Source organism: Saccopteryx bilineata, chromosome 9 (assembly GCF_036850765.1).
Source record: "Saccopteryx bilineata isolate mSacBil1 chromosome 9, mSacBil1_pri_phased_curated, whole genome shotgun sequence".
In the NCBI taxonomy this organism is placed as follows: domain Eukaryota; kingdom Metazoa; phylum Chordata; class Mammalia; order Chiroptera; family Emballonuridae; genus Saccopteryx; species Saccopteryx bilineata.
Genome location: NC_089498.1, coordinates 32,269,720 through 32,284,132, shown reverse-complemented (window position 1 = coordinate 32,284,132; position 14,413 = coordinate 32,269,720). Strand labels below are relative to the sequence as shown.

At 40.9% G+C, this 14,413-nt stretch overlaps 1 protein-coding gene across 1 annotated transcript in view; it reads right to left on the bottom strand.

Moving 5' to 3' along the window:
* CDH13 (cadherin 13) overlaps window positions 1-14,413 on the bottom strand; it is a 1,138,640-nt gene that overhangs the window by 891,550 nt on the left and 232,677 nt on the right. Inside the window, exon 2 of the mRNA XM_066242281.1 lies at window positions 7,012-7,123. Within this exon, the coding sequence (XP_066098378.1) occupies window positions 7,012-7,123 (112 nt within the window). The remainder of the gene's footprint in view (window positions 1-7,011; window positions 7,124-14,413) is intronic.

Genomic DNA, 14,413 nt, shown 5'->3' with positions numbered 1-14,413 from the left:
ATTATATCACTTTTGTGAAATGAGGCAGTTAGTATAATCCATTTATGGGAATCCTAATAAATATTAATCAACTGATTACCAGATTGTTACAAATATGTTGGTAGGAGGAAAGGGCAAACATGTAAAAAACACATTTCTATAGGACTCCATTTAAATATAGGAGGAACTCTCATCAATGTAAATTTGAGTCTACATTCTGACCCAAAGTATAATCACCTTCACAATGTGACATCAGAGTAATTTTTCTCAGCATACCAAAATAGTTTAAAACAAATATACTATTTGGAACTTTAACCTTATTCAGATCTTTTCAGGCTTTTGTACAGCTGAGGTTAAATAATTTCGCTAATCAGTTCATCAATCTCCCTACCTGACAATAAATATAAGTTAGTAGTGTGATGTACAACCAGAAAACAGAAAGGAAATTATTATTTTTTAAAATTACTAAAACAAAAAACAAATCCAAAAGAAATTAGGAAGCTCTTAAAGGAACATAAAGACAAAAGCTCAAGTCAACTTGAACTCAGGAAAGAGGCATTTCCCCACCTGCCAGGTTGGAAAGTTCATTCATTTATTACCATCCAAATGAAATCTTTCCAGCAGGGTCAAAAGGGCCTTTGTTTTGACATTTAATTCACTGGCAATGTATTTCCTGAGTTAGGATGCAAAACATCTCTCACATTGCTTTTTCATTAATTGCCTTCATTTTTCAAGTTCCCTGCTAGATTTATAGTCAATTAAAAACACCCTAAAAAGCCCTGACTCATGTATGTTAAGTACAAGTATGATTAATGCAATACGATGCACTCCATGGATGACCCACCACCAAGGTCAGTGTCATTAGATGGAATGACCAAGCAGTGCCTTGGTTATCTTGGTCACCAAGGTCAGTGTCATTAGGTGGGATGACCAAGCAGTGCCTTGATTTAAGGAACTCCTGGGGAGGGTAGAGAGCCAGAAATGCAGGGTCACAAACAATCTGGTACTGGCTCCATCCAAAACAACAAAAGGAGATACTTTTTCTGTATTTTTCTATATTAGAGGAAGAATGAACTTGACTATTAACAGAAAAAATAAAAGACAGTACAAAGTTATCTCTTTATCTCACCCTGGTTGATAAACATGAATGGGAAAATTAAGTGACAAATTTCCTTAATATGTTACCACCAACATTAACAAAAACTACAAGGACACTATACCAGAACTCTAATAAAAGACAGGACACTGAAATCCTGGGTTCAAATCTTGACATCACCAAGTATGAGCGATACAACCTTGGGTAAACTGTTTCCCTTAGCTCAGCCTTAGTATCCTCACCTGTAAAATGGGCGCACGAGAGGGTTTTCCCCTAATAACTGTTATGAGGTTCAGGGGCCGTCCACACCTAGAAAATGCACAGTAAGTGTCAGCTGTGAAGGCCACAATGCCACTATTGTGCCCACAATTCATCTTCAGCACTGGGGATGCCTTTGAAAAATCCCAACATCTGCTCCTAATGTATGCACACTTGTTATATTTTCTAAAACTGCTCCCTTTTCTATCAGCATAAACATACACCCTTGCATGAGGAAATCTCTTAGAGTCATCCCTGTGTCTCCAGAAAAACAAACATATTGAAACGTCAGAATTATCAAAAAAATCAAGAGAAAAAAAAATTAATGCCTTAAATCAGTGATTTCCCACAAAAATGAGGTAAATGAAGACATTTAGAGACATCTTTTACAAAGCAAAATTTACTCAAATTAAAAGACTACATTCTCTTCTGTAGTTAGTCCTTACTACTGTTTTATTTGTTTGTTTGTTTGTTTGTTTTGGGTGCTAAATGAGCTTTTATAAAAACAAAGTCTGGCCAAAGTAAATGGGGTTATTATTCTCATTTATTTTCTTGCTTTTTTTTTTTCATGTCCAGATGTAAAAAATAATGTTGTAAAATGCAGTCTTATCAATCCAAGGTTTAAAAAAAGAAAAATCTACTGGTCCGTGAAATTCAAATCCTTAGAATTACTCCTTTAGATGTTCTCCACCTACTCAGATTATTAATGCCCACAATTTATCTTCTAAATAGCTATGTTTAGATGGCCACTATAAGAAAATTGAACCTATCTAAGGTCTATGAATAATAACAATAATTATAACAACAGTGGCAATAATGATAGTAATAATAGCAGCTTCCATTTATTCATAGCTATGTTCTAAGCATTTTCCCATCAATTATTGCATCAACTCTAGAAGTAAGGACTGTCATTACCCTTCTTAGAGAAATGGTGTAATTCAAACTCAGAGGATTCAAATAACTCACTCATGCTCACACAGCTGACGTGTGACTGTGTCATATGTTTACACCCTAGTCTATGTGAGTTTAAAACTATGTGATCTTAACCACAATATTGTAATAATCATCAGGAGGATGCAGTTGGAGCCCACCCCTGTCAGAACCCTCAGCAGGCGAGGTCGCTCCCCTGGGTGTGAAGGGGGAGCAGGCGAGAACCTGAATAGCTCAGGGGGAAGCAGTCCCTGACTAGAAAGGCAGAAGGTGGTCACAGGTGCATGCCCTTGCTCTCCTCTTAAACTTTGTCCTCTCCCTCCAATGCAGGCCCAGATAACTCTGAGATGGCTGCCTCCATTGCGGTCTATTTTTGCCTCTTTGGAAGTCTCTTTGTGACTAGGGGCACACTGTCTTTTAGGATGTGTGCAGAGACTGTGGGAACACACCAAACGCAAGTGTTTCACTGCCTTGCACAGCCTCGTTTGCAGTTAGGTTGGCTACATGAGAAGGTCTGGCCAATAGAGTGAAACAGAAATGATACATATCCCTTGTGAGCTAAGGTGGTCAGGTACCTGGGGTGCCCTCCCCACATTCTTTGTTGTCCCCTATTTGCCAGTTGAGTGACATAAGAGTGACTGGAAAGGCACAAGATGGAAGACCCAAGTTGGAAATAGCTTAGGTCCTCAAGTTCCTGCGTGGAGCGCAGCCACAAGAAGGAGAGCTAGCTACCCAGGAGAGCAGCCCAGCTTGCACCCACACGGCCTAAGTGAAAAATAAACTTCTATTCTGTTAGGTCACACAGTTCTTTGATACCAAAACTATTCTGACTAATGCAGGTTCTTTATTAAATGTAATTACTTGTAAGGTTGCATGTTAAGTGAACTCAGGTGTGGCAATTTCTCTCTGTGTATCTGTGTGGTCTAAGAGGAGTGATCCATGAAGGATGGACAAGGGAGGAAGAAAAGTGCTGACCTGATCGTGGCTAGGGGTTAATGTGCTGTCCTGTCTGGACACTGGTGGTTGGAGATGTTTCCCATTAATGGAGAGTAGAGGGTCATGAGTATGGTTTTCCCTAGCAAATGTGATGATCACGGGTCCCTCCATATTGACAGAAGGTCTGTCTGAGCTGACAGGGCAGAGTAGAATGCACTGTTCTGTGATTTTACACTACACAAGATAGTCAGGGGCTTACCACTTAGTCTCTTGCCATATCAGCTGGGTGCCTGGTCAGTTTCCCAGGCCAAGTAGTCTTCTGTCGCCTGGGTGTCACCTAGGAGGCTAGAACCAGGGTCACTATCCAAATGTCATGGTGCCAGGATGGTGGTTACCCAAATTACATGATTTTCACATTACAGTAGAAGCAAACTACTAACCAATGTAAGATAATTTGGGGTGTGAAAGGTCACTGGGACTCCTGCTGCAAACCCCTCACAGAAACCTCCCTGAGACCAAAAACCTTGAATCGATATTTCCTTCCTAGGCTCTGCCTTCTAAGTTGTCTTCCCCTTTCTCCTTGTACTTCTCATCAAAAATGGGAATAGCCACATACATCTTTCCAGCTCACCTTTTAAACCTGAGATCAAGCCAGGAAAGTTTTGCCCAAGTTATCATGAGTTGGGGGCTTTGTATCACATAGTGAGAAACACAATGAAAGTGCTTGCTGGGTTACATTAGAAGAAATAGTGGGAAGCCATGTTTTGTTCCTAGAAACTTGCTGAAAAATGGCCTTTTAAAGACAAAAAAAGTCTAGTTAGTGGAAAGGGGAGTAGAATAAAGAGTTATTGGGACGTGAAGAAAATAAAAGGCTTTAGAACAACTGAGAGAAAGATGTATCAAAGTGAACAGTGAATAAAATACTGTATTAGAAAAATAAAAGGAGTGGAGGTGACCATTAGTAACAGTTAAAGGAAAAAAGAAAAAGATAAGTCATTGAGAACTGAGGAAAAAGATATAAAAGGGTAAAAGGAAGTATTACTGTATGAACAAAGAGAGCAGGAAGCTGTGGACAGAATAAACATTCCCTGTAACTTGCTAAAAAGCTGAACACAGAATTGGTTTTATATGAGTCTGGGGTATGAGCAGAATTACTAGGCCTGTCAGGCAAGGAGACAATACTTTCAGACAACTTAATAGAACAGTGAAAATTGTAGACACCAATTGATTGATTATGCTGTGCAAGACAAAAATTCACAACGATTAGAAACCAAAGCTCTTAAATATTGCAAAGATAAAGGAAAAATGGTAAGTGCAAATGACATAAGCCCAGATCACGTTATTAACCTAGTTTCTTATAATATCTGTTATTACCTAGAGATTATATTTATATATCATGAATATATCCCTAACCACTTTCTAAATTCCATATTCAAATTCAAATATCTAATTTTCTGGTTTTGTTCGATCCTTTTCTGTTTTCATCCAAATGCTAGCCTTTGTGTCAGAATAAGAGCACTCACCACTCATAGGTTTTTTTAGCTAATCTCATTTTTCAGAGACAAAGGGTCTTGTGCTAAACAATGAGGGAATGCATGAAAGAAACTGAATGAGGAAAGAAAGAGGTAGGGAGGGAGACAGTTAAGAAGAGAGAGGGGAAGGAAGGAAAGGAGAAAAAAGTAGGGAGTAGTAGAGGGAGAGAGAGAGAGAGACTTAAAATATTAGTTGGTTAGGGAAAAAGATTTTGAATTTTTTATTTCGTTTTGCAAGTAGACTACAGTAATACATTGCTACTACTTCTGGAAATCCAGATGTCCCAAGCAATATTTAACAGGCATTCTTTAATCTGTAAAAACTTCCTTCTTCATTTAGGCACAATTAACCTTATTCACAGGGTCTGTACTCTTCATAACCTATATCCATTGCTTTCAGATGAACTCAAAATCTCCTAACTAGGTCTGCTCTGTATATCCCCCCTCCCCCCGTAGTATCTATGGACCTACAGTTTCACTGAGAGTGGGCAGTCAGATTTTTCTAATCCAACAACACACACACAATTTCACATATAAAGTTTTAAATATCCTCAATTCCCATATCACTGACTTTTCCTAAATATGCTAGCACTGATAATTGACCAGTTCCATTTATCTTTTACTAGCTTACATAGAACCAACAACCATAACCCACTTAATTACTTAGGGGATTAAACACACACACACACACACACACACCTGTGATATTGGAATGTACAGTATAGTCTAATACAAATTAAAAAGACCCCCCAAAGTATGATTGTTTCCAGTTTCTTAGCAGTGAATTAAAAGCTTTTCAGTGTAGTGAAGATTACAGAAGCAATCACATTTATGAGCCTGCTTTGCATACCAATGCTATTAATTTCCATACTCAGGGTGGCTTCACATTTCCATGCACGTTGATACAGATACCATTTAGGATAATCACTGGAAAAAAAGAGAAGTGAGAGAGAGACAGAGAGAGGAAAAGAGTAGATGAGACAGATGAGAGGAGAGCCAGAAAAATGTTTCTTGTAAACCAAGTTCTGTTTGAAATATATTGATCCTGATTAATAGCAGAATCAAAAGACAAATGAGGGTTCCTGATGGCCTGACCCAGGAGTCACAGTCAGGGATCAAATTAATATGAAATCACAGATTGGAATTCACTTATTGTGCCAGTCCTGCACCTTGTCATTACAGACTCTAATTACTGAAATGATTTCATTGGCGTAATTGCATCAAGATGGGCCTGGGCTTCACCTTGGATAGCTCCCTTGCTGTTCAACGTTGCATCTTCATTATTGTGTTCCTATCAACTAGTAAGATGTGTTACAGCCTCACAAAACAATCCAATCAAGCAAGCAGGCTATTTAAAAAAAAAATTTTAACTTTTCTTTAAAGATGTCAATCACATAGCACAGGAATGAAGGAATGTGGCCAGCCTCAAAAGGCAAGCCTGAGACCAAAGGGGCAAATGCATAGTTCTCTTTCCCGAAGGATGTCGGAGCGTCTGATCAAATTACAGCACTCTTTTCATATCTTTCATTCCAAAAATGTCACAGAATAGTGCTCAAGAGCCTACAATTAAATGGTTGTCTACCATCCGTGTTAAATTCTACTGTGCTCAAACTGTGTTTGTTATGCATTTAGCAATGTATTTCATGCCCTCATAAAGATTAAACAATATAATATCATTATTAAAAAACAAGAAGAGATTATAACCACAGGTCTGAGCATATTTTAAGGAAATTAACTGGAATTTGGGGAGGGAGGTGCGATTTGAGTTTAATCCACAAATAAACAGAGGTTTTGAATCTTTCTGAAAACCATCATATTAGCCTCAAGAATAAGAGTTTTGAATTCCTATGCCTAAAAATTCTCAGAAGCCAATATCCTGCTCTCACCACTATTTTGATCTAACACTATGGAGGACGAACTGCAGGCAGAACAACTGTCCACAGGAAGGCGGCGATTCCGCTCTTTGGGTATGGCTCAGGAGAAATTTATTTCATTTCCTTTGCACAAAATAGCACTCATATTGGAAGGTGGCAGTTCCTTTATCTGGGAGCGGCTGGGAAATACTCACAATGATAAAACACTAAAAGGAAATACACATCACTTTGTTCATCTCCAAGCTATCAGGCTCTATTGCAAGACCCTCCACACTGGACCAAGTTGAATAAGAATAATGAGCAGAAAACACTTAGTTTAAGGCACACCATATCCTGAGACACATTAATAGACACGATTAAATTTAAATATGGCAATAGGCCAAAAACATCAAGTGACGTGGCTTACAGTTTAGAATCGCCTGGTCCTCGATGAATTCAACTGGCTGATGGATATGGAACACTTTCTGCTGAAACCCAGGAGTGCAGTCCAAATCTTCCGCAGATGTTAGCAGCAGCACCTGAGAAAACCGAAGCCATCACTATTTTAACAGCAGCTCATGTGTTTGCCCTGCTAACTTGTACTAAATCTGTGACTTTTAGAAATGAGCTGAGGTTTTAATTTCATTTCCCAAATGAAGAGGTAAGTTGATACTTCTCCAGCGGTTGCCAACAATTTTGCTTTGGCAATGAGCTTTGGAAAACGTGCAAATGGGAACAGCTGTGGCAGTTTCCATTCAGTTGCATGATAAGAAATAAGTTCGTCCAATTTTTATACCTGCTAAGAATCTCACCACGGTTTCCATGTGTGAAATTTCATTATAGAGTCTGTCAATTTCATATGACGCCTGAGCTAAAACCAACCTCACTTTCATAGATGCTAAGGAGCACTGTCATCTATGAAGAGGAGAAAAACCGAGCTATTCCTTTGCAAGTTGTTTCTAAAAGGAATCTAGGGCCCACTGGACCTTCACAGTCCAACATGGTGGCCACGAGCCACACATGACTACAGAGCCCTTACAATGTATAGCTGGGCTGCAACTATCAGTATAAAGTACATGTTGCATTTTGAAGGCTGAATACCAAAAACAAAAATAAAGTAAAATATCTAATTAATAACTTTTATATGAATTACACATTGAGATGATAATATTTTATAGGTTGGACTAAATGTCCTTAAAATTAATTTCACCACATTCTTTTTGCTTCTGTAAACTTTGTTACAAGAAATTTTAAAATTTACAATTGTTTACAAAGGCTCAGCTTTGCCTTTGCGAAACTTTGGGAATCTTCATTCAAGGGTCACAACTTTAGAACATATGTTTTGGAACATAAAAGTGCCTGGTACACCCCTGGATAAGTGGCAATTTAATGAGATAAATGATTGTAGGTATAGTAGGTAAAGACTGTAAATTCCATGAAAATAGGAATTACTTCTCTTTTTTCCCCTTTTATTCCAAGCACCTATCACATATACTGGCGCAGAGAAGATGCTCCATACACACAAATTATGACTGCTAACATTTTTTATCCCTTACTTTATGGGCAGCACTGTGTTAAGATTGTTAGGTCCATTATCTCCTTTAAATCTCCACAAAGACTCTGAGTGTATCTGATACAAGATACATTTTTATGGACAGGGGGCCTGACCGACATCATAGAGAAGCTAACATGCTTGCCCAAGATCGTACATTTGGGATGGTGAGCCAGAAGTTAAATCCGGGTTTCAGGGTCCACTGTCAGAGCTCCTCTCACGCCCCTCACGCCTTCCACGTGGGGCAGTACTTGGCCTTATTCCGCCTGAGCTACTCTTCTCTGTAACCTGTGGGAGGCGGCTTTCTCTGAGCATGGTACCAGCAGAGGGTGTTCGGAAATTCACAACCCCAGGGGCAGCCCATGACCATAACTGAGGAGAGCCAGCCGGCGCACCAGTACTGCAGCTCCCTCAGCCCTGAGGGGAGCTCTCTCGGAGCCCTGTGCTGTCTCCCAGTTTACACCGGGACTAGAGCTACAGTTCCCACGGTTGTATCTGATTTGATAATTCACTATCATCTCTTCCTTGGCTCATTTTCTCACCCCCCTGTTGCTTTTGTGTTTTTGTTTGTTTGTTTGTTTTGTTATTTTTTTCCTCATACCACCCTCCAAATAAAACTACTTGCTCTCAAATCCTTGACTAGGCGTCTGCTTCTTGGGAAACCGAACTTTGATACCAGAACACAAACTCTTAACCACTGCACACAGGCTGTTGAAGGAAACTCATTATTACCCCCACCAGCAAACTCAAAGGAGTGTACAAAATGTGGGAAGCTCTGGAACCCAGGCTTCTCTCTAAATACCAGCCCTCTGAAATGCACAGAACCTCAAGGAAAGAGAGCAAGAATCAATCTCTGAAGGTTCACGGTGTGGCTGGCCTGAGAAACATCAGAGAAAATGAAGTGGGAGAGTCATCACCCTGACCGACATCGTCTTTCTAAAATCAAAGGGGGAAGGACTATAGTCCAGGGTCTGAGCAGTTCTGCTGGTGAAACTTGCCCTTGCTCTGAGAGCAGGCTCTGCTTAGATCGCTTCTGAGGCGATCATCACGCTGCCATCCCAGCAGCATGCGCACGGAAGGCAGATTCAGGACTCAGAATAATTTGCTGGCAATTCTGCAAGCAGAAAATCTATAACTGGCCAACATTAATTCAGCTAAACAGCAAATGGTCAAAGGTTGCCTCCAGGCACCCTGTGCCGACAATTATACGTTAACCTTCTAATCAGCGAATTCTGCCCTCAATTCCCAGACCAGTAAACCAGTCGTCCCGCAGGACTATAGGCATGCCGTTTCTCCAGGGATCCTGAATGTAAGGATCCAGAACTGATTGAGAGTATGGGTGAGTGGAGCCCCATTCTTGTCTCTGCAGCTCACTCTCTGTCCTGATTCCTTGGCATGCTCTGCTCAGGATTCCTCTGAGGTCATTAAGGAAAAATAAACCTGTTCCAACTGCTGGCCCTCAGGGAGGGTGAGAGTGGTGGGAGGACTCCCAAAGGCTCTGGCTTTTATTTTTGCAAATTCTTGGATCACTGTATTGACCAGTCAAAATTCAGGTTAAATGCTTAATAATATAAAAGCATGGCCTGACCAGGCGGTGGCGCAGTGGATAGAGCGTCGGACTGGGATGCGGAAGGACCCAGGTTCGAGACCCTGAGGTCGCCAGCTTGAGTGCAGGCTCATCTGGTTTGAGCAAAGCTCACCAGCTTGGACCCAAGGTCGCTGGCTCCAGCAAAGGGTTGCTCGGTCTGCTGAAGGCCCGCGGTCAAGGCACATGTGAGAAAGCAATCAATGAACAACTAAGGTGTTGCAACACGCAATGAAAAACTAATGATTGATGCTTCTCATCTCTCTCCATTCTTGTCTGTCTGTCCCTGTCTATCCCTCTCTCTGACTCTCTCTCTGTCTCTGTAAATAAATAAATAAATAAATAAATAAAAAGCATGTAGCATACTCCTGTGCAAGGCATGTCTTAGCAAGGTAAGAAGTGGTTAAATAATGTATTTACTCACTCCTCCCTGTATTCACTCGTTTACTCATTCCCCAGTACTTAAACTCCTGCGGCTCAGTGAGCACTTAGCAAGGCATTGTCCTGGAGCTTCAGAGAAGCACTCTAAGGCAGTCGTTAAAAGCAGCAACTCCAGAGTCACTTTACTTGGTTCCAACCTTGGCTGTGTCCTTTACTGACTGGAAGATTTGGTATTTTTCATGGTCACTCTCTCTCAGTTTTCACATCTAGAGAAATGTGGGAAATAGGTGTGCACAGGGAGGGCCTGGTAGATTCAACGGGAGGACGCCGGTTAAGCAATAGGAACGGTGCCGCACAGAATATAAAAACTCCGTGTGCTAACTGTCGATGTAAAGTAGAAAAGGTGAGAGGTGTTAACAAATCACAATTTAATTCCTTGATTAAAATTAAATTTTAACTTGAAAGGAAATTTTAGGTCTCCTCAGGAGCACATAAAAGCTGGGACAGGGAGCCGAATTTCACATAGTGGGTCAGGGAGAGTAGACCCGCACGAAGGACGTCTGGGTCGGAATTTGCGGGATAAATGGAGAAGAATATAAGCTTGATTTTTTAAACCAACTCACTTTCTGCTTTCACCAGAATTCCTTTGTGCCACTGTGGGTTTCACATAACACATCTCTGAATTGACAAAACTGCACTTAAAAGAGAGCCCAGATTAAATTAGGGCTTCCCGAAAGCTAAAATTCTGAGTAGGTAGTAGCAGTGGGAGAATGTGCTAGTTACAGTTATTGCCCCTTGACTTTTTAGCAGATTTCAAATAGTGTCTATGCATGAACTTGTCGTGGATACCCACTCTTCAAAGTCAGTGGCACTGAAAAACGTGTGCAAGAGAGTAATGGCGGAGTAGGAAGCGATACCGATAAATCTCCCCCAAAACTCAACAAGATCTTCAACCAGAAACAGAAAAACCTATACTTGGAGCTTCCAGATTCTTCGCAATACACCCAAAGGTATGATTGAGTGAAAAATTGGCTAAATATATAACCAAACCCCGAAGGAAATAGGGAGTAAGAAATGCTCCGCCTTCCTCACTAACCTAAAGAGGGCGGCTTTCTCTGGTAACTGTGAATATAGAAACTGAGGCGGGCAAAGGGGGTGAATAGATTCAGGCCGCCGCAGCAAAAACGGCCGAACCAGGCTGTGGCTCAGAGATCCAAGCCGAGGAAAATCTGATCCTGTGGCAACCCGGGCAATACAAGCTAACACTCGCGCCAAACCCAAACAAAGACAAGCGGAGCGGCCATTTTACCCGGTCTCCTGGTCGGTGCGCAGTTAGTGGGAGAGAGATTTCTTACTAAGCCGCGGAAGTGGGTGCCCGTGTTGCCCCACGGAGAGGCAGGGTCAGAGGCCTTTCTGTGGGCTGAGGGCAGAGTCTCTGGGCAGCCCCAGTGCCCTGGGAAAGCCACGCACGGGAGGGAGTGAGAACTAATCCCAACGGTGGAGATTTTCCGTGCTGGAGGGTGTTTCACTCAGAGGGAACCACGGCCGGCCTCATATCCTGGTTTGCGCGCGCAGATAAGGAGTGAGCGATTCCTCCGAGTGCCTCGGCAGTGCGCACCCGTGTTATCGCACAGAGGGGCAGAGTCAGGGGCCTTTGTGTGGGCCAAAGCGGAATCTCGGGCCGCCCCAGCGCCTTGCAAAAGCCGCACACGGGGACGGAGCGAGACTCAATTCCAACGCTGCAACTTTTCCCTGCGGTTGGGGGTTTCACTCAGAGCGTGAGACTGCTGACCGGATATCCTGGTTGCAGACAGTGAGTGAGAGTTTCCTCCAAGTGCCCCGGAAGTGGGCGCCCGCTTGTGTTACCGGATAGAGTGGCAGAGCCAGAGGTCTTCGAGTGGGCGGAAAGCCCGCCTGATTATGCTAGCAGCTCTGACTGACTGAGCCTTACCCAGAGCCCTGTGCTGAGTGGAAATAGAGTGGGGAGTTGCCAGCAATTTGAGCCTCTTACTATCCAGGCAGAGGCAGCAGCAACCCCATACCTGGACTATCAGGCTACTAATTGAGGAAGGAAAGACTAGGAGAAAGGCTCCAGGAACACGGACTCTCTCACTGTCGGAGCCTATAAATGCTAATGAGCCTCAATTCCCAACGAGAATAAAGCACAATACATGACATTGCCATAGAGACTTATCAACTGCAAACCTCTACCTGAGCGTGCCAAAGGGGCAGAACCCGGGGTACAGAGTCACCGACCAGGAAGAGGGAGAGAAAAGAAAAAGCAAGAAGATAACCTCTCAAAATCAAGAATAATCTGCAGACTTTATAACCTATCCCATTTTATTATATTTGTTCGTTTGTTTCTCTTATCTTCATTCTTGAGACTTTTTTTTCCTCCTCCAATTTGGCCGATTAACTCTCTACCGGTCTTACTCTCTCCTCTCCTTGAACTACACTACCCATAAGTGTTACATCTCCCATTATCATTTCTCTTCTCTTCCTTTCTCTCTATGAGGGTTGCACTCCAAAACCCTTAACTCTCTCTCTCTCTCTCCTTTCTTTTTTCTTCTTTTAGTGGTTCCCTCTTTTTTTCTCTCTCTCTCTTTCTTTTCTCCCTCTATATTAGTTTCTTCCTTTCTCCTTTACATCTCCTCTCATTCAAACCTCAATAACAAACAAATTATCTTATCTGGGACTCAAACCTATGTTTGTGGCATTTTGGGGGGTTTTTACTTCACCTTTTTAACTCACTAGCAGTGCTCCCATCCCTGGCTCTCCATATTATCTAGTTCTTGTTCCACTAAATACAATAGTAAGTTTTTAATTTGTCCCCCCATTTTTCCATTTTCCTCTTATTCCTCTCATCATAACTCTTAGAAAACCAACACCTAAAAGCAAATCATTTTATTCTTGACCCAAATTTTTTCCTTATTTGCTTTTTGTGGGTCCATACGCTCTTTTTTTTTTCTTTTTTCTTTTTTTTTTTTTTCCTTTTTTTTTTTTTTTTCTTTCTCTCTTTTTTGCCCCTTTATTACTTTTCCCCAATTTAGGCCCTCCAACACAGGCATTGTTTGTTATAACTCACAGTCCACCACAAGATTTTCTCAAGAAAGAGGGGAGAGGAGAGGAGAGGAAAAAAAGAGGGGGGGAATAATTTCCTTTTTTAAAAAATTTTTATTTTATTTTATTTTTCTTTATTTCATTATTAATTTTTTTTTAAAAAAACAACTCTTTTCCATTTGTTATTTTTTTATTTTTTTTAACTTTTTATTCTTTATTAAATCTCATTAATACTATCAACAAAACCACCCTCAGATGCCATTAAGGAAGAGAAAATCGAATATCATGGATACAAAAGAAAGAGAGGTAACACAGCTAGATGAGGAAAAATCTATGGAGAAAAAATTTAATATATTGGAAACCTTGGAGCTAAATGACAGAGAATTCAAGATAGAAATCCTAAAAATCCTCCGAGATATACAAGAAAACACAGAAAGGCAATATAGGGAGCTCAGAAAACAACTCCATGAACACAAAGAATATATGTCCAAGGAAATTGAAACTATAAAAACAAATCAAACAGAGATGAAAAACTCAATTCACGAGCTGAAAAACGAAGTAACAAGCTTAGCTAATAGAACAGGTCAGATAGAAGAGAGGATTAGTGAAATAGAAGACAAGCAACTTGAGGCACAACAGAGAGAAGAAGAAAGAGACTCAAAAATTAAAAAAAATGAGATAGCCCTACAAGAATTATCTGACTCCATCAAAAAGAATAACATAAGAATAATAGGTATATCAGAGGGAGAAGAGAGAGAAAATGGAATGGAGAACATACTTAAACAAATAATTGATGAGAACTTCCCAAGCCTGTGGAAAGAACTAAAGCCTCAAGTTCGAGAAGCAAACAGAACTCCAAGTTTTCTTAACCCCAACAAACCTACTCCAAGGCATATCATAATGAAATTGACACAAACCAACAGCAAAGAAAAAATTCTCAAGGCAGCCAGGGAAAAGAAGAATACAACATATAAAGGAAGGCCCATTAGATTATCATGAGATTTCTCAGCAGAAACTCTACAAGCTAGAAGAGAGTGGACCCCAATATTTAAAGTCCTGAAAGAGAGGAACTTTCAGCCACGAATACTATACCCATCAAAGCTATCCTTCAAATACGAAGGAGAAATAAAAACATTCACAGATACAGAAAAGATGAGGGAATTTATCATCAGAAAACCCCCACTCCAGGAATTACTAAAGGGGGTTCTCCAATCAGATACAAAGAACAAAAAAAAACAGAGCCACAAGTAA